The 18,095-nt window shown below is 51.2% G+C and overlaps 1 protein-coding gene across 3 annotated transcripts in view; it reads right to left on the bottom strand.

The window, feature by feature from the left end:
- Positions 1-18,095, bottom strand: part of LOC115098785 (rho guanine nucleotide exchange factor 4-like) — a 180,170-nt gene that overhangs the window by 39,649 nt on the left and 122,426 nt on the right. For 2 of the 3 annotated variants that reach the window (XM_029615723.1, XM_029615724.1), the window contains one exon: positions 9,056-9,299. The exons of the other annotated variant lie outside the window; for it this stretch is intronic. In XM_029615723.1, the coding sequence (XP_029471583.1) occupies positions 9,056-9,299 (244 nt within the window). The remainder of the gene's footprint in view (positions 1-9,055; positions 9,300-18,095) is intronic. 3 annotated transcript variants of the gene reach the window in all.

Below are 18,095 nucleotides of genomic sequence, written 5' to 3'. Positions count from 1 at the left end.
TCACATAATACTCAATAATTAAAATGGCAGTCAATCAAGAAAAATAAACTTAAAATGCCACCTTTACTTACCCTCTCCAGCAACTCTCCTACTCCTTTCCCTTGAAAGCACATACCAGGAGCAGCAGCTGCTGCTGAAGCTCTGTCCTTACGGTCCTCTTCTTTAGGGCCCACAAGTCACACACATACACACACACCAATTAAACCCTATGACCAGTCTCTGTCTCACACACAGACACCAGTCACCTCCCTGCCTAGTTTTATCTCTCTCTGTTTCTCACACACACCCCAGTCACCTCTCTGCCCAGTCTCTGTCTCTCACACAGAACCCAGTCACTTCCCTGCCCAGTCTCTCTTTCTCTCTCATACACCCCAGTCACCTCCCTGCCTAGTCTTATCTCTCTCTTTCTCACACACATCCCAGTCACCTCCCTGCCCAGTCGCTCTCTCTCTCACACACACCCCAGTCACCTCCCTGCCCAGTCTGTCTCTCACACACAATCCAGTCACCTCCCTGCCCAGTCTCTGTCTCACACTCACCCCAGTCACCTTCCTGCCCAGTGTCTGCCTCTCACACACAACCCAGTCACTTCCCTGCCCAGTCTCTCTCTCTCACACACACACCCCAGTCACCTCCCTGCCCAGTCTCTCTCTCTCACACACACCCCAGTCACCTCCCTGCCCAGTCGCTCTCTCTCTCACACACCCCAGTCACCTCCCTGCCCAGTCTGTCTCTCACACACAACCCAGTCACCTCCCTGCCCAGTCTCTGTCTCACACTCACCCCAGTCACCTTCCTGCCCAGTGTCTGTCTCTCACACACACCCCAATCACCTCCCTGCCCATTCTCAGTCTCTCACACACAACCCAGTCACTTCCCTGCCCAGTCGCTCTCTCACACACACACCCCAGTCACCTCCCTGCTCAGTCTCTGTCTCTCATACACACCCCAGTCACCTCCCTATCCAGTCTGTCTCTCACACACACCCCAGTCACCTCCCTGCCCAGTCTCTGTCTCTCACACACACCCCAGTCACCTCCCTGCCCAGTCTCTGTCTCTCACACACACTTTGCTTAGAGCCTCAATGCTGTGTTCCCCTTTAATTTCGCAGTGGCAGATTTCCCAGTGCTTCCGCTGCCTTCTCAGCCGCACTGAAGCAGCAAACATTTATTTTATAAAAATATGCCACACACTCAAGCCTTTCTTCTGGCTGTCGGGATATCCCTAGGCTCCCGCAGCCCATCTGCCTGCTTTTATGGCCGCTGGGAGCTCCAGTTGCCCCATCTGTAATCAGCATGGCTGAGTGCCACTTTTACTTTAAATGTGGTTCTGCTGTTCTGCTGCACTCACTATTGCATGGGGGGGGGGGGGGGGGAGGAGAATTCCCGGAGCAACCAGCCTCTTCGTGCTTGCGACTCACTGCCGCTTTGGGGAATCCCTACTCTATCGCGGTTGGCCTCTTTTCTTTGTGGCTCGCCACGTGTTTAATTTCAGCACTTCCAGCCCGTGGCGGCCAGAGTTGGGCTTCTTTACCGCCACGGGCCTGGACACTGCCACTCCTCCCAGCCCCCCTCAAACCACCCCACCCCCGGGCTATGAGATGCCCCCCCCTTCTTCCTGCCCCACCGGCCAATCAGAGGCTTCCTCCTCCCACTGGCAGGAAGAAGGGAGGAAGCTTCCGATTGGCCCGCGGGGGCAGGAAGAAGGGAGGAGGTTTCCCATTGGCCCGCGGGGGCCGGAAAAAGGTAAAGGGAAGTATAACTGGGGCTGTGGGACACCGGGAGCCGCGACACACCAGCTGGTGCTTGGCGATACATTGGTGTGTCGCGACACACCGGTTGAGAAGCGCTGCTCTAGGATATGCATATTTAGATCTTTAAGTCTGTCTTCCTATGCTTTCCAATGAAGGCCACTGCCCATTTTAGTACCCACATGCTGGACAGGCTCCCAAAATGTACACAGAATCCCGTATTAGGTTTCACCAGGGACTTATACAGGAGCAAAATCATTTTTCTTCTGCTGACCATTCCTCTTCTTATGTACCTAAGCATCTTTTTGGCTTTTGCCAACCTTATCCACTTGTTTGGCCACCTTATCAGATAAATCATTCTCAATGATTTATCTGATAAGGTTCTTTCTTCACAAAAGAAGAATTTCACCCCCTAGTCTTTACCACTCCCTTGGCTTTTCATAGCCCAAATGCATGACTTTGTGTTTCATACCATTAAATTTTAGCTGCTAGACTCGACAATTTCTAACGCTTCACTAGAACTCTCTTGTTTTCCACATCTTCCTGGGTGGCTACCCTGTTGTAGAATTTGGTATAATTGGCAGAAAGACAAACTTTTCTTGACAGCCTTTCTGCAGTATCACTTGTGAACATGCTGAAAAGAATCAGCTCAAGGACTGATCCTTGTGGTATGCCACTAGTAACAGCCCTTTCCTTGCAGATAGCTCTATATACTACTACCTTTTGTTGTCTCTCACTCACCCAGTTTCTAACCCTGTCAGTCACTTTAGGTCCCATGCTAAGGGAGTTCAGTTTATTTATAAGTCATCTACGCAGAACTGTGTCAAAGAGGAGCAGGATATAAGAGCTGTCAACCAGGTCACAGAAGGGAGCAGCACTGCCTCACTTCCTTGGCTGCAGCATTTGTGATGGCTGTAGCCGTTCTTCGTTGGCCCTGGGCCCAACAGGGAGAGCATCGGGGGGCAACGACTTGGGGTTTTTCTTGGCCTGGGCCCAAATTTGTAACAGGAGCTGCATCAGAAGTGGGGCTGTGTGTGGCAGCAACACTATTTTTTCAGCTGCTAGGAGGTGGCGGTCATAGTGACCATCAAGAGAGAGGCTGCTGCTGCTGTTATCACAGGTACCTCTTTTCTCCAACATGTCTCCAATAGCTGATTTGAATGCCAGAGAAAAGAAAATTATTCCTTACCTGCTAATTTTTGTTCCTGTAGTACCAAGGATCAGTCCAGACGGTGGGTTATGTCCCCCATCCAGCAGATGGAGTCAGACAAGACTTCGAAGGGTGTTAGCGTGTATGCCAGTGCACCCTCTACAGGAGCTCAGTATAGAGTATATCAAAGCCCAATGAAAAACACTGAAGAAGAAGAATGGATCAAGTGCTCTCAACCATAAAAGGTCATAATCAACAATTCAAAATGCAAGCCAACGCATGGCAACAACTGCAACTTGCAAAAGAGCTGTGAACACAGAATCAAAGAACGAAAAGACACAACATCCTTCAGAAAGAAGAGAGCAGTCCGAGCAGGAAAGAGCCTAGAACCCAGAGAAGCAAAGAGGTGGGCATCTGGACTGATCCTTGGTACTACAAGAACAAAAATTAGCAGGTAAGGAATAATTTTCTTTTCCCTGTACGTACCAGGATCAGTCCAGACGGTGGGATGTACCCAAGCTTCCCTACCCCGGGTGGGCCCCTGAAAGCCCTGCTTGGAGAACCTGGTCGCCAAAGTGTCCAGAGGCTGACGACGCCAGGTGTAGACGATAATGTCTCGTGAAGGTGTGCAGCAATTTCCAAGTTGCCGCTCGACAGATCTCCTGAGAGGAAACAGACCGAACCTCCGCCCAAGAGGCTGCTTGCGAGCGAAGAGAATGAGCTATGAAGCCCCGAGGGAGAATCCGCCCCACTCCTATGTAGGCTGACGTAATGGCGTCTTTTAGCCATCTTGCAATCGTCATCTTCAAGGCCTGGGACCCTTTCCTCGGACCCGACCAGAGGACAAACAAATGGTCGGAAACCCTGAAGTCATTGGTGATCTCCAAGTAGTGGAGCAATGTGCGCTTGACATCTAGGAGACGGAGAGACCTTGGCTCGTCGGGTGTGAAGGACGGAAGCTCGACCGTCTGGTTCAAGTGGAAGGCAGAGACTACCTTGGGCAAGAAGGAAGGAACAGTGCGGAGGGAGACACCTGAGTCCGTGAAGCGGAGATAGGGTTCCCTACAGGATAACGCTTGAAGTTCCGAGATGCGACGAGTGGAGCAGATGGCCACAAGGAAGACTGCCTTGAGGGTGAGGTCCTTGATGGTGGAGTTGCGCTGAGGCTCGAAAGGAGGCCCTGCCAGCATCCGAAGAACCAAATTGAGGCTCCAGGAGGGGCACAGGTCCCTCACCGGGGGCTGCAAGTGCTTCACCCCCTTGAGGAACCGGGCAATGCCCGGCTGTAGCAGGAGAGAAGGATGATCTGTATACTGTATGAGCGAACCAAGGGCGGCCACTTGAATTCACAGAGAATTATAGGCAAGACCTTTGTCCAGTCCGTCTTGAAGGAACTGCAGGATCTGAGGGACTGAGGCCTTCGTGGGATGAGTACCATGTGTGGAGCACCACACCTCGAAGACCTTCCAGACCCGCACATAAGCGACTGAAGTAGAAGTCTTCTGGGCCTTTAGTAGAGTCAAAACTACCGTCTCAGGGTATCCTCTGAGCCTGAGGCGGCGCCGCTCAAAAGCCAGGCCGCAAGACAAAAGTGTTCTGCCTGCTCGAAAAATACCAGTCCCTGATGGAGCAGTCGAGGAAGATGTCCTAACTGAAGCGGACCGTCGACTGCAAGCTGTAGCAGATCCGCAAACCAGGGTCTACGTGGCCATTCGGGAGCCACCAGAAGTATGGACCCCTGATGACGCTCTATTCTCCAGAGGATCTTGCCCAGTAGAGGCAAGGGAGGAAAAACGTAGAGTAGGAGATGACGCGGCCACGGCAGGACTAGAGCATCTACCCCTTCCATGCCGCGCTCTCTTCTGTGGCTGAAGAAGTGGGGCGCCTTGGCGTTGAGAGATGTCGCCATCAGATCCAAGTGAGGCGACCCCCACCGATGAACGAGAAGCTGCATCGCTTCGTCGGAGAGAGACCACTCTTCTGGGTCTAACTGCTGCCGACTCAAGGTAGTCCGCCTGAATGTTGTCTACCCCCGCAATGTGTGAAGCAGCTAGGCGTGCTAGATGATTCTCTGCCCACGCCATCAGACACGCCGTCTCGAGCGATACATGCCGGCTCCTTGTGCCTCCCTGGTGATTGATATACGCTACGGTGGTGGCGTTGTCCGAGAGTATCCTTACCTCCAGATTCCGCACCAGGGGAAGAAAGTGTATGAGCGCCAAACGCACTGCTCTGGTTTCCAGGCGATTGATTGGCCACGACGCTTGTGTCTTTGTCCACGTCCCCTGCGCCAAGCTCCGCTCACATACTGCCCCCCATCCAGCGAGACTGGCATCGGTGGTGACTACCATCCAGTTTGGAACCTCGAGGGAGACGTCTCAGGCTAGATGTCTCGGGACCAACCACCACCGCAGACTGTCTCTGGCGACCTGTGGGAGAGGGAGCACGATCTGATAGTCCTGCGAGACTGGCTTCCAGCGAGAAAGCAGAGCCGCCTGAAGAGGCCGGAGGTGCGCAAAGGCCCAGGGTACGAGGTCGATGGTGGAAGCCATGGAGCCCAGGAGCTGAAGATAGTCCCAGGAGGTGGGTGCTGGTAATGCAGTAAAACGTCGTATTTGTTCCCGTAGAGACTGGGCCTTGTCCGGACGTAAGAAGACCATGCCCTGACGAGTATCAAACCGCGCTCCCAAGAAGTCCAAGTTTTGTGAGGGAATGAGGGAACTCTTGGCAAAATTCATGACCCAGCCCAATGAGTGGAGAAGTCGAACAACCCTGGAGACCGCCGACTGTCCTTGGGCAAAGGACTTCGCATGTCGTCTAAGTAGGGATGGACGAGAATCCCCTCGCGCCTCAGGGCTGCCGCCACTACCACCATAACCTTCGTGAACGTTCGAGGGGCGGTCACCAGCCCGAAGGGGAGAGCCTGGAACTGGAAGTGCTGACCCAGAATCTTGAAACGAAGGAACCGCCGGTGAGCCGGGAGGATGGGAATGTGGAGATAGGCCTCGGTCAAATCCAGACAGGCGAGGAACTCCCCATGATGCACTACCGCAATGATTGAGCGCAGCGTCTCCATTCGGAACCGGAGGACCCGGAGAGACCTGTTGACCTCCTTGAGATCCAGAATTGGCCAATAGGATCCTTCCTTTTTGGGTACGATGAAGTAGATGGAATAATGGCCCGAGCCCACCTCTCCGAAGGGGACGGGAGATATGGCCCCTATATTCTGCAACCAATCCAGAGTCTGTTGCACCGCACGTCTCTTGAGGTCCGACCCGCAGGGGGAAAAGAGAAACCTGTCCCTCGGGGCGGACAAACTCCAAAGTGTAGCCGTTCCTTAGGATATCGAGAACCCACTGGTCCGAGGTGATGTGAACCCACTCCTCGTAGAAGTGCGAAAGTCATCCCCCGATCCTGGGGGTGGAGGAGTGGGTGAGCATGGCATCGAGTGGATTTGGGGGGGTTCCCCTGACCTGACACTTCCCGAGCGGGCCTGCGGCCACGAAAGGACCGGGGCCAGGACTGAGATCTGGAAGAGGGCGTCTGAGGTCCCGTCTGCCGGTAACTCCGGTATCGACGCTGGGCCCTGGCCCGGGTCCTGGAAGAAGTAAAGGACCTGAAGGTACGCTGGCGGTCCTCGGGCAAGCGGTGGACCGCGTTCTCCCCCAAAGACTTAATGATCTGGTCTAGATCCTCACCAAAAAGGAACCTGCCCTTGAAGGGGAGAGAGCCCAGGCTGGACTTGGAAGAAGAATCCGCCGCCCAGTTGCAGAGCCACAGGAGACGTCTCGCCGAGACTACTGAGACCATGGATCTTGCCAGGACCCGGAACAGGTTGTACAGGGCATCCGCCCCATACGCTATGGCGTACTCCAAACGATCAGCCTGGGTGGCTTCCTCGGGTGGCAAGTCTTGTGATGTAAGAAGCTGCTGAACCCAGCGAAGACTTGCCCTCTGCGCGAGAGAACTATACATAGCCGCGCGCATACCCAGAGACGAAACCTCAAAGACCCTCTTGAGGTAAATTTCCAACTTCCTGTCTTGGGTGTCCCGCAGAGCAGTGCCACCCGTAACCGGGATAGTTGTCCTCTTGGTGACCGCCGACACCGCCGAGTCCACCTTCGGAACCTTGATTAACTCCAGGAAATCCTCCGGGAGAGGATAAAGCTTTTCCATCGCCCTGCCAACCTTCAAGGAGGATTCGGGAGTGTCCCATTCCCTTGCCAGGAGCTGTAGAAAGGTGGAATGCGTAGGGACAGCCCTGGACAGAGGACGCAAGCTGGCCAGGACTGGATCCCCCTTCTTGGAAGACGAAGCGATGACTAGAGCAACGGGCGCCGGTGGCTCTGGAGGAGGATCCAGGTCCAGCTCCTCAAGGATTTGGGGGATCAGGTCGTCGAGTTCCTCCCTCCGGAAAATGCGGAGTACTCGCGGGTCATCCCCTTCCAGCTGTGCCTCTGAAACAGTAGTATCCGGAAGGCCAGGGGGATCCCTTCCCTGATCTGGGAGAGCGCCCGCCCCTCCGGGAGCAAAATGAACCCTGGGGGCCCCATGGGGGGGCCCCAGTACCCCACCCGCAAAGTTAGGGATCCCCTGTGGTGCATCCGTGACATGGGGTGCCTTTGCGGGAGTGGACCCGGAGAGGTCGCCCTGGGGACTTCCAGCCGCTGTAAGTATGCGTTGTGCATGAGCACAATAAACTCAGGTGAGAAGGTTGGCATGCCCGAGGGGGGGCGAAAATGGGAGCACCTGAGGGAACCTGGCCAGGTAGAGTCTTCACCGGCAACAAAATCGGGGGAGAACCACCCCGAGAATCCCGTTCCTCCTCCTCTGAATGCTGAGAATCGCTATGCTGCGGATCCAAAATGGCCACCGTTCCCACCAAAGGCGGCAAAGGGGCCGGCCCACGCCGCCCGGGCCGCGCTCAGGCGCGGAAAGAAAATGTGCTCAGTGGCTCCGAGGTGCCTTCCCCACCGGGGAGGCACCTAGCACAAATGCCCTCACGTGAAATCCTCGACCCCGGCTCACCACAGGCCGAACAATGGGACGGCCGTGGCATGATGTCCGCCGTGTGAGGAGATGGGCAAGCCGCGGGGGGGGGGGGGGGCCGACGGGACGGAGAGGTGCCGCGGGAGGGCCGAAACTAGCCTGCACTACCTGCGAGTGCCCCGGACGGCAGCAGGGGAATCTCCCCTGCCTGCTGCAGCGGCCCCGGGGAAAAAGACGTCTCGGGGCCGCGGGGCAGATGTCGGCACAGTGGGGAGAGGCTGGCGCCACCAGCTTCCACCTGTCCCGCCAAGAACAGCAGCTGGCTGAAAGAGAAAGCTAGAGAAGAAAACCTGAACAAAATGAAATGCAAGAACTTACCCCCAGAAAGATAGATAGGGAGAGAAGGGAGGGAGGCAGCTCAGCCTGCAAGCTACAACTCCCGACACTGAAAACAATTAAACACTTTTTTTTTTTTCAACTAACTTGATCCAATCTTCAACAAATGAAAAGAAATAAGAAGCAATGAAAGAACTTAGTCTTCATACACACAGGGGAAGCGACGGGTTCCCCTACTCTCATCTGCTGGAGTCAGAAAGATACTGAGCTCCTGCAGAGGGTGCACTGGCTTATATGCTAACACCCTTCAAAGTCTTGTCTGACTCCATCTGCTGGACAGGGGACATAACCCACCATCTGGACTGAACATGGTACGTACAGGGAAGGAAGAAATACCTACGACAGAAGCAGGAGCAAGTTGAAAGTGCCGTGGGAAGCTATCCCTGCTGTCCCTTGTATGTCGGACCATGAGGGAGATTGGGGCGGCAAACTGGGGACACTTGCTACCCTTTGCCCCTCCATAGCACCACCACTGCTGGTGAGCACTCAGCTTTGAGGCAGTAAGAGAATACCCGATGTACTGTGGAGTACCCGGCTTGATGGTAGTACTGGGGAGGAGGCATGTGTCTGTAGTATTGGGGAGCACTTGGCTTGATGGTAGTGAGGTCGCCAATGAGTCTGTAGTACTGGGGAGGATTAAACTTAATTTTGAATGTAAGATCATTACAAATACGCACTGTTACTACTTATTGTGTACACAAACACCAGTTTTCTAATTCAGGCTTTTCAATGGGCTCCTTGCTCTGGCCAGCGTGTGTAACTCCACATACCTGTCTCCTGGTCCAGCTGCACCTGTCGCCTCTCATCTTTGAATGCCTGCAGCCAGCATTGCTTTTGCTCAGGCTTCTTGGCACAGAAAAGATGCACCTCATCACTGGCTTTGCTTCGTAACTTGAAGGCATTTTTCACGCTAATGTTGAAATCTCGGTCCTTCCCATCTTCCACGTCCAGCACTTCCATCCCATCCATGTTAATTTGGCCTCTGTAGTACAGGATGTCTCGTCTCAGGAGGTCCTGGAAAGATTGCTCATTAAGCACACACTAATCTCTAATTTGTTTCCATACCCGCCCTCTATGCGTACTCTCTCACATGGCCTTCAGGGAAACTAGGATCATGACAGCAAGCAGGCAGGCTTCAAAAGAATTTGGCCAGCTAATTAAGCAGGTGCCTGAGTAATTCTCCAGCCTGAAAACTGCCCTCCCCATAGCAACTAAAAGTTCACATTTTTATGGCCTATATACTTGTCATTGCAGGGAAAAGGTGTGAGGTTAGGGCAGGACAGGCAATGTATGCCTGGGGATTTCATTTAGCATGTCCTATGCATACTCTTGTCACATGGGCTTCGGACCTGCTATAAAGCAGGTGCAAAATCTTCAACTACTTTTGTACCCACAGAGTTTGCTGGCTCTGAATTTACAAGCTACCCAAGGACCTGCAAACTCCCTGCCCCCGGACCTGCAAACTCCATGCCCCCCCCCCCCCCAAGAATTCTCAGGGATTTCTCCTCGCATTTCTCTTTCCTTAAATATGAAAGACTGAGCGATTGGTTTTGACTTTTTCTTTCTCAACCACTGAATTCTCTTTTGGGATTTGAATTCCAGAATTGCTTTGCTTTGCTATTGGATCACTTTCCAATAGTATGGGAAAAATATACTATAATCAATGAAGTTGTTAGCCATCAATTTTCTTGTGCTGGGGAGTTTGATCCTATTTACAGTTTGGGGTAGATGATTCTGCTTAGATGGAGTCATGTTAGGAAAGAATCATCACATGAAAGTAAAAGGGTTAATTTAGGTTAAGCAGTGATGTGGTTTTGCTGCTGTAGGCAATGGCTAATATAGTCTCCAGGATTTGTATTGTTAAAGTAATAAGGCAGGATATGCAGTGTATCACAAGTAGGTATAAATCAGTCACATTGATAATATAATTTATGCACAGTGATTCAATTGACTTTGCTGTCTCAGTGCAGCGCTCTACACAATGAATGTATCCTGCTATTTTTCATTAATCTGGACTCTTAAAAGCATGTTCATAATGACTCTATATCGCTCAATGGTTAGACTGCACCATGAATTCTGTGTACAATTCTGGTAATAGATCTCAAAAAAGATATAGTTGCACTGGAGAAAGTAGAGAGAGGGGCGACCAAAATAAGGGGCATGGAACGGCTCCCCTATGAGGAAAGGCAAAAGAGGTTAGGGCTGTTCAGCTTAGAGGGGATATATGATAGAGGTCTACAAAATCATGAAAGGTCTTGAACGGGTAAATGTGAAATGATTATTTACTCTTTCAGATAATACAAAGACTAGGGGGCACTCCATGAAGTCAGAAAGTAGCACATTTAAAACAAATTGGAGAAAATTATTTTTCACTCAAGGCACAATTGTTACGCATGCCGCCTGTGGCAGCCCCGCAATGCAGCCCTCTCATCTTCTCAGAAGGACTCCAGCTCCTGGCTCCTCTTCGCTGGTGGCGGTGGGCCGCCAGCTCCGACCTCGGGTTCCCTCCGGTGCCTCCGGCTCTGCCACGCCACCCAGTATTGCCGCCAAGATGTTCCTGTTCGTTGGGCCTCTCCGCGTGGCCCACGGAGAGATGCCACCATCAGCGCCACACCCCTTCCTAGGCGCGCGCGCATCGTTGATTCTTTTAAAGGGTCCACGATGGGAACCTGGCCACAGACCTGGATGCTGACGTTAGATTCTTCAGTGTATAAAAGCCCAGACCTTGCTCCATAGTGTTGCCTTTGCAACAGGTCTCCTCGTACTCGTTGCTGATTCTAGATTTGTCTCATTGTGTGTACCTGTTTTCCCAGTTCCTGTTTCGTCTATGTGTTGGACTGACTCATTGGATTTGACCTCCACTACGCCTGACTACTCTCTAGCTTCTCTCCAGCCCCGGACCTCCAATACGCCTGACTACTCTCCAGCTTCTCTCCAGCCCAGGACCTCCGCTTTGCCTGACTACTCTTCAGCTTCTCTTCGGCCCCGGACCTTCGCTACGCTTGACCACACCTGCCTTCTCCTTGCCCTGACCACTGCCTTGAACGACTACGCTACAGACTATCCAGTGTCCAGAGTTCTACATTGCTTGCCACAACTTCTATTCATCACCGGCTCTAACCCTAGCCTGTCAGTGATGCCTTTCCTTGCCTATCCTCTGGATGTGGACTTTCAAGGCTTCGGCCTTCCTTTGCTTAAGCGCCTTCAGTTTCTCATTGTTCCTTTGGTGCCTGAGTTCCAGTACCAAATCCAGTCCAGGATAGGACTGCGCCATCTACCGACTGCTGTCTTTGGGCTGAATCACCTTTCTTCTCTAGCTAACCTCGAGGCCCACCTAAGTCCTGCCGGCCCCAGCACCCAAAGGCTCAACCTGAGGGGAACAAGGGCTGGTGTAGGTGAAGCTCCAGCGGCCTCTACCTTCAGCTCACTCCACCTGCTGACAGTGGGGACCCGTAGATTCTCACCTACGGGTTGCGTCAACCCCACCTCAGCCCAAGGGTCCACCTCTGACGCAACAGGTTGCAAAGGTCATGGACTCGGTGGAGCTGCGTGCCCTCCAGGCCATTCCAGGCCTGGCATCCAAGGTACAAGAACAGCAGCAGTTCCTTGAGGCATTGGCCTCCTCCATGGATCGTCTTCACACCCGGCTTGATGCCTTTACAAATAATTCGGCTCCTCCTCCTCCACAGCCACCTCCATCGATGCCTTGTTGCCACTTCCAGCGCCTCCATGCTTCAATGGCGACTCCAGATTCTGCAGGGGATTCATAAATCAATGCTACATGTAATTTGCCCTGCATCCCTCCATCTTCCAGGATGAGTTGATTAAAGTTAGGTTTATCCTGTCCCGCCTTGAAGGAAAGAGCTGGCCTGGGCTTCCCCCCTGTGGGAATGCTCGGATTCCTTCTTGAAGGAACTGGTTCAGTTTGTGGCTGTTTTCAGATGGACCTTTGATGATCCTGGGTGACATGCTGTAGCAAGCACCAGCTTACTACACCTCTGTCAAGGACAAAAAAGTTTTTTTGATTATACCATTGAGTTTAGGACTTTGGCTACCGAGCTCGCTTGGCAGGAAGACTGCCTCCAAGCTATCTATCTGGACGGACTCTCTCTGCAGCTAAAATATTTATTTATTTATTTATTTATTTATTTATTTAAAGTTTTTATATACCGACATTAGTATGCAAACATTATGCCGGTTTACATTACAACTGAAAGATCGAAAAATACAATGAACAGGGGAGGGGGCATGGATGTTGTTAATTACAAAGAAAAGGTAGAATAGAAAGTGCAAACTGTGAACAATGAACGCTAAAACGAAGGAACAAAAAAGCAATGGAGTAACTTAAATACAAGGGTCTTAGGGAGAAGTTATGTACATGGGTTCAAGAGAGACTCTGGATTGAATTCTAATGGTACAGATGGGGAAGTTCGAAGGTGTTAGAGCAAGTACTGGGGGGAGGGGGGGGGAGAGGATTGTGGGTGTGGACTATTCTGGGTAGGCTTGTCGGAAGAGCCAGGTCTTCAGTGTCTTTCAGAATTTAGAGAAGCATGGCTCAAGTCTGAGAACAGGTGGGAGGGAGTTCCATTGTTTGGGGCCTGCGATGGAGATTGCGCGAGCCCTTGTGGTGGAAAGGTGGGATCTTTTAAGGGGAGGTACTGTAAGTGTAGCTTTGTTGACAGACCTGGTGGGTCGATCCGAGCGTGAGAGGCAAAAGGGTTCTTCAAGCCAGTTGGAGTTGTAGGAGTAGATGGATTTGTGAATTATGGATAGGGTTTTAAAGAGGATGCGGGATGTTACAGGGAGCCAGTGGAGGTCTTTAAGTATGGGAGTAATGTGGTCGGATTTCCGTGTGTTTGTGATGACCCTTGCAACAGTGTTTTGGAACATTTGTAAGGGTTTGATAGTGGAGGAAGGAAGACCAAGGAAGAGGGCATTACAGTAGTCAAGTTTTGAGGATAGAGTTGCTTGGATAACAGTCTGGAAGTCATGATGGTGGTGGAGGAGGGGGTCTAAGTTTTTTTTAGGACATTAAGCTTGAAAAAGCCCTCTTTGAGGATGGAACTGATGTATTTTTTAAGATTCAGTTGTTGGTCTAGTATTACCCCAAGGTCTCTTACACAGTGTTGGGAAGAAATGGTGTTGAAGGCTGGGTCGTTGCAGATCAGGGGTTTTTGGGGTTGGTGTTGGGATAAAAGGAGCAATTCTGTTTTGGAAGTGTTTAATGCAAGGTGGATGCATGTGAGGAAGTCATTTATGGAAGTGAGACATGTGTTCCAGTGTGCCAGGGCATCAGTAAGGGAGTTATGAATGGGGATGAGGATTTGAACATCATCCGCATAGAGGTAGAATTTGAGGCCAAGGTCTGTTAGAAGATGACAGAGGGGGTGAGATAAATGTTGAATAAGGTGGATGAGAGGGAGGAGCCTTGTGGGACGCCTTGGGACAGAGTGTAGCTTGTGGATTCGGCATTTCCTATTTTGACAGCGAACTTCCTGTTGGATAGGTAAGATTTAAACCATAGCAGGGCTAGGCCTGAAATGCCTATTTCAGCCAGTCGGGTGAGGAGGTGATTGTGGTTGATAGTGTCAAAAGCGGCTGAGATGTTGAGAAGGGCAAGTAAGTAGCAGTTACCCTGGTCCATGCCTCTGAGTATGTGATCAGAGAGGGAGAGTAGGAGAGATTCGGTGTTGAGGTATTTACGGAAGCCAAATTGGGCAGGGTGCAGAATTTTATTGTTTTCAAGGTATTCTGTGAGTTGGCGATTCACTATCTTTTCCATAATCTTTGAGATAAAGGGCAGGTTAGAAATAGGGCGGAAATTGGATGGGTCTTTGGAGTCTAGCGAGGGTTTTTTAAGAAGGGGTTTGACAATAGCTTGTTTAAGGACATCTGGGATGGAGTCTGAGGAGAGAGAGGAGTTAATGATGTTGGCAATAGGTTTGGCAATGGAGTTTGGGATGGAAAGAAGGGTCTTAGTGGGTATAGTATCTGAGGGGTGACAGGCGGGTCTGAGTTTTCTGAGAACTGATTCAACTTCCTTGGCTGAGGTCAGTTCAAGCGTTTCGAAGGTGGTAGTAGCAGGGGTGAGTTGAGGGGGGGGAGGGGGGGAGATGGGTGTCGGAATCTGAGGAGGATGTTGGTGAATTTCTGGTGGAAGTATTGGGCGATTTCTTTGCTTCTGGAGGATGCTTCATTGTCTGGGATAGGGGGAGGGAAGACTTGGTGAGTACGGCTACGTATGTGAAGAGAGCCTTCGGGTTATACGTATATTTGTGGACTTTAGAGGCATAGATCGTTTGGCATTAAGTGTGGTTATTCTGTAATGATGAAGCGCAGATTTAAGGCTGGAGGCGAGATGGGGCGAGGAGGCTTTGCGCCAAGTTCTCTCTCGCTGTCTGAGTTTCTTTTTTAAGACTCTCAACTCCGCTGTGTACCAGGGTTGGTGGTTTTTTGTAGATTGAGGTAGTTCTCGTGTGGAGAGAGGGCATAATTTATTGGCAATTTCAAGAGTGATGTTACTCCAGGACGAAAGGGCAGCTTCAGGGGTGGAGCAGTCAAGGTCTGGTAGAGCGTTGGAAAGAGCAGTGGAAAGTTCATCACTGGAGCAGGGTTTTCTGAATGTGATAGTGGTGTTGTGTACTGGATTAGGGGTAATTGGAGCAGTGAAGGATAGGGATGCTTCGATGAGGAAGTGGTCTGACCAGGGTACCGGAGAGCAGGTGGGGGGGGGGGGGGGGAAGGTAGAAAACGGTGGTTGATGAAGATGAGGTCAGGGGAGTGCCCAGCTTGATGAGTCGGGGAAGTGACAATTTGTCTGAGACCTATTGCTTGTAGAGCGGAGAGGAAAGTGTCGCAAGAGGAGGTGAGAGGGGTGGTGTTGACATGGAGATTGAAATCCCCTAGTATGATGGATGGAATTTCAATGTTGATATTGGCAGAGAGGAGTTGGCTGCACGGGAGCTCCCTTCCTCTCTGGAGGACCTTATAGATTTGGCAGGTCGAATTGACCATCGTCTTCAAGAGCGTCACCGGGAGAGTCGGATACCCAGAAGCCTTCATGGGTTCGTGCCCGCTCACCACCAGTTACCAACCCTGCATCCTGCAGTGACATTAGTGTGGTCAAAGGGAAGAACCTATGCAGTTGGGTCGCGGGCGGCTGACACCGGAAGAGCGCCTCCGGCGGAGACAAACCAGCCTGTGTCTGTATTGCGGTGCACCTGGCCACCATCTGCAGACTTGCCCTATCCATCCGGGAAACTCCATGGCCCGAGTTCAGTAGGGGTCCTGAACTTGGGTCAGTATTGGTCACGTTAATCTGGGACTCCCGGGCCTTCCCGGATCTTGCTCTGGTAGATTCTGGAGCAGGAGGTAATTTTATCCTTAAGGACCTTGTGCAGCTTTTGGGTATAAAAACCTGTTCGCTCGACACGTCTCTATGTATTGCTTCTATCTTTGGAGAGCCGCTACCTGGCCTAATATCCTTGACTACGGAACCTGTCCAGTTACGTACTGGGGCTTTACACATCGAGGAACTTGAATTATTAGTATTGGATAAGTCTATCCACCCTATAGTACTTGGCTACAGAAGCATTCCCCCCAATTCAACTGGGCCTCATTGCAACTAGTAGAGTGGGGTCCTGCTTGCCATCAGTCCTGCTTCCAAAAACTGATACCATCTCCTGTGGTTCCCCTGGCTACTATGTCCTCTGGCGTACCTGCTCCGTATGCTGCTTTTGAGGACGTATTCTCTAAACAGAAGGTTGACCTCCTTCCGCCTCTCCAAAGGTTTGATTGCCCAATTGATCTCCTTCCTGGAACCACACCTCCTCATGGATGCACCTATCCTTTGTCCTTACCGGAGACAAAGGCAATGACCGAATACATTCAGGAAAATCTTGCAAAAGGATTTATTCGCCCATCTACATCACCCGCTGGGGCGGGATGCTTTTTCGTGACCAAGAAAGATGGGTCACTTAGGCCGTGTATTGACTACCATGGCCTAAACACCATCACTCGTAAGGATAAATATCCCTTACTGCTGACTTCTGAATTGTTCGACCGTCTTCAGGGTGCCTCCATCTTCACGAAGCTGGATTTACGTGGGGCGTATAACCTGGTGAGAATTTGCCCCAATGACATTTGGAAAACTACTTTTAACACCAGGGACAGTCACTACAAATACTTGGTGATGTCCTTTGGCCTCTGTAATGCACCCGCAGTATTCCAACGAATGATGAACGAAATTTTTTGAGATCTATTGTACACTAAAGTCGTGGCTTATCTGGACGACAACCTCATTTTTTCTAGAGATCTCGACGCGCATTGTGCCGATGTACGAACCGTCCTCCAGCGTCTTCGTGAAAACCATCTTTGTATTGGACAAGTGTCTATTCGAAAAGTCCAGTTTGCCCTTCCTGGGCTATATCATCTCTCAGCAAGGCTTCTCCATGGACCCTGCTAAATTAAAGGGAATCCAGGATTGGCCGCAGCCAGTAGGACTCAAAGTGCCCCAGCACTTCCTAGGATTTCTCAATTACTATCGTCACTTCATCCCATATTATTTGACACTGGCTGCTCCTCTGACAGCCTTAACCCGTAAAGGCCAAAACACATGAAACTGGCCACCTGAAGCCATTGCCGCCTTCCATCGTTTGAAGGAAGCCTTCTAGAAGGGATCCTGTCTACACCACCCAGATCCGATTCGTCCATTTCTTGTCGAAGTGGATGCCTCCGCCATTGGGGCTGGGGCCATCCTAAGTCAACGCACTGTCTCTGGTACTATGGTTCCTTGTTCCTTATACTCCCGTAAATTCTCATCGGCAGAGCAAAATTATAGCATCGGGGACCGTGAATTGCTCGCCATAAAGTTGGCTCTTGAAGAGTGGCGCCCGTGGCTAGAGGGCACACAACATAAATTTACGGTGTTCGCTGATCATAAGAATCTGGAAGATTTGAGTCAAGCACAATGTCTCAATGCCCGTCAAGCTTGATGGGCTTTGTTTTTCTCTAGATTTGATTTTGAACTCCGTTATCGTCCAGCTGACAAGAATCTCCGGGCAGATGCCCTATCACGGTCCTTTGAGCCTGAAGACATTCTAGAAGAACCAACCCATATAATCAACCTGGCTTGTATCTCCTTATCTGCCACTCACCCAGTTCCTACTGGGAAAATGGTAGTGCCCCGACAACTCCGAGAAAGAGTTCTCTGCTGGGCACACGATTCCAAATTTTCCGGTCACCCAGGACAAGCACGAACCGTGGCACTGCTCCAGGGGTTCTTCTGGTGGCCTACCTTGGTCTCTGACGTGAAAGCGTATGTCGAATCCTGTAATGTTTGTGCAAAGCAAAAACCCCCAGTCAGGCGACCTTGGGGTCTTTTTCAACCGCTTCCAGCACCCGAAGAACCGTGGACTCACCTGTCTACGGATTTCATCGTGGACTTGCCACCTTCTAAGGGTCACACCGTAATTTGGGTCACCATAGACTGCTTTTCTAAAATGGCCCATTTCGTACCTCTGCCAGGCCTACCATCTGCTACAGAGCTAGCGCGATTGTTCTTTCACCATATTTTCAGAATACATGGTTTACCCATGGATATCGTTTCAGATCGAGGTCCTCAATTCGTCGCCAGGTATTGGTGTTCACTCTGCCGAAAATTCAATATTAACATCAGCCTTATGACAGCTTATCATCCCCAGGCCAACGGGCAAGCCAAACGGATGAACCGCTCTTTGAAGGCTTTCCTGCACGCGTACATCAATGACCGATAAGATATCTGATCAGACCTCTTATCCTCGGCAGTTTTCT

Source organism: Rhinatrema bivittatum, chromosome 9 (genome assembly GCF_901001135.1).
Source record: "Rhinatrema bivittatum chromosome 9, aRhiBiv1.1, whole genome shotgun sequence".
NCBI lineage: Eukaryota > Metazoa > Chordata > Amphibia > Gymnophiona > Rhinatrematidae > Rhinatrema > Rhinatrema bivittatum.
Note: the sequence above shows the minus strand (reverse complement) of the source record. Positions and strands in the feature narration are given on the sequence as shown.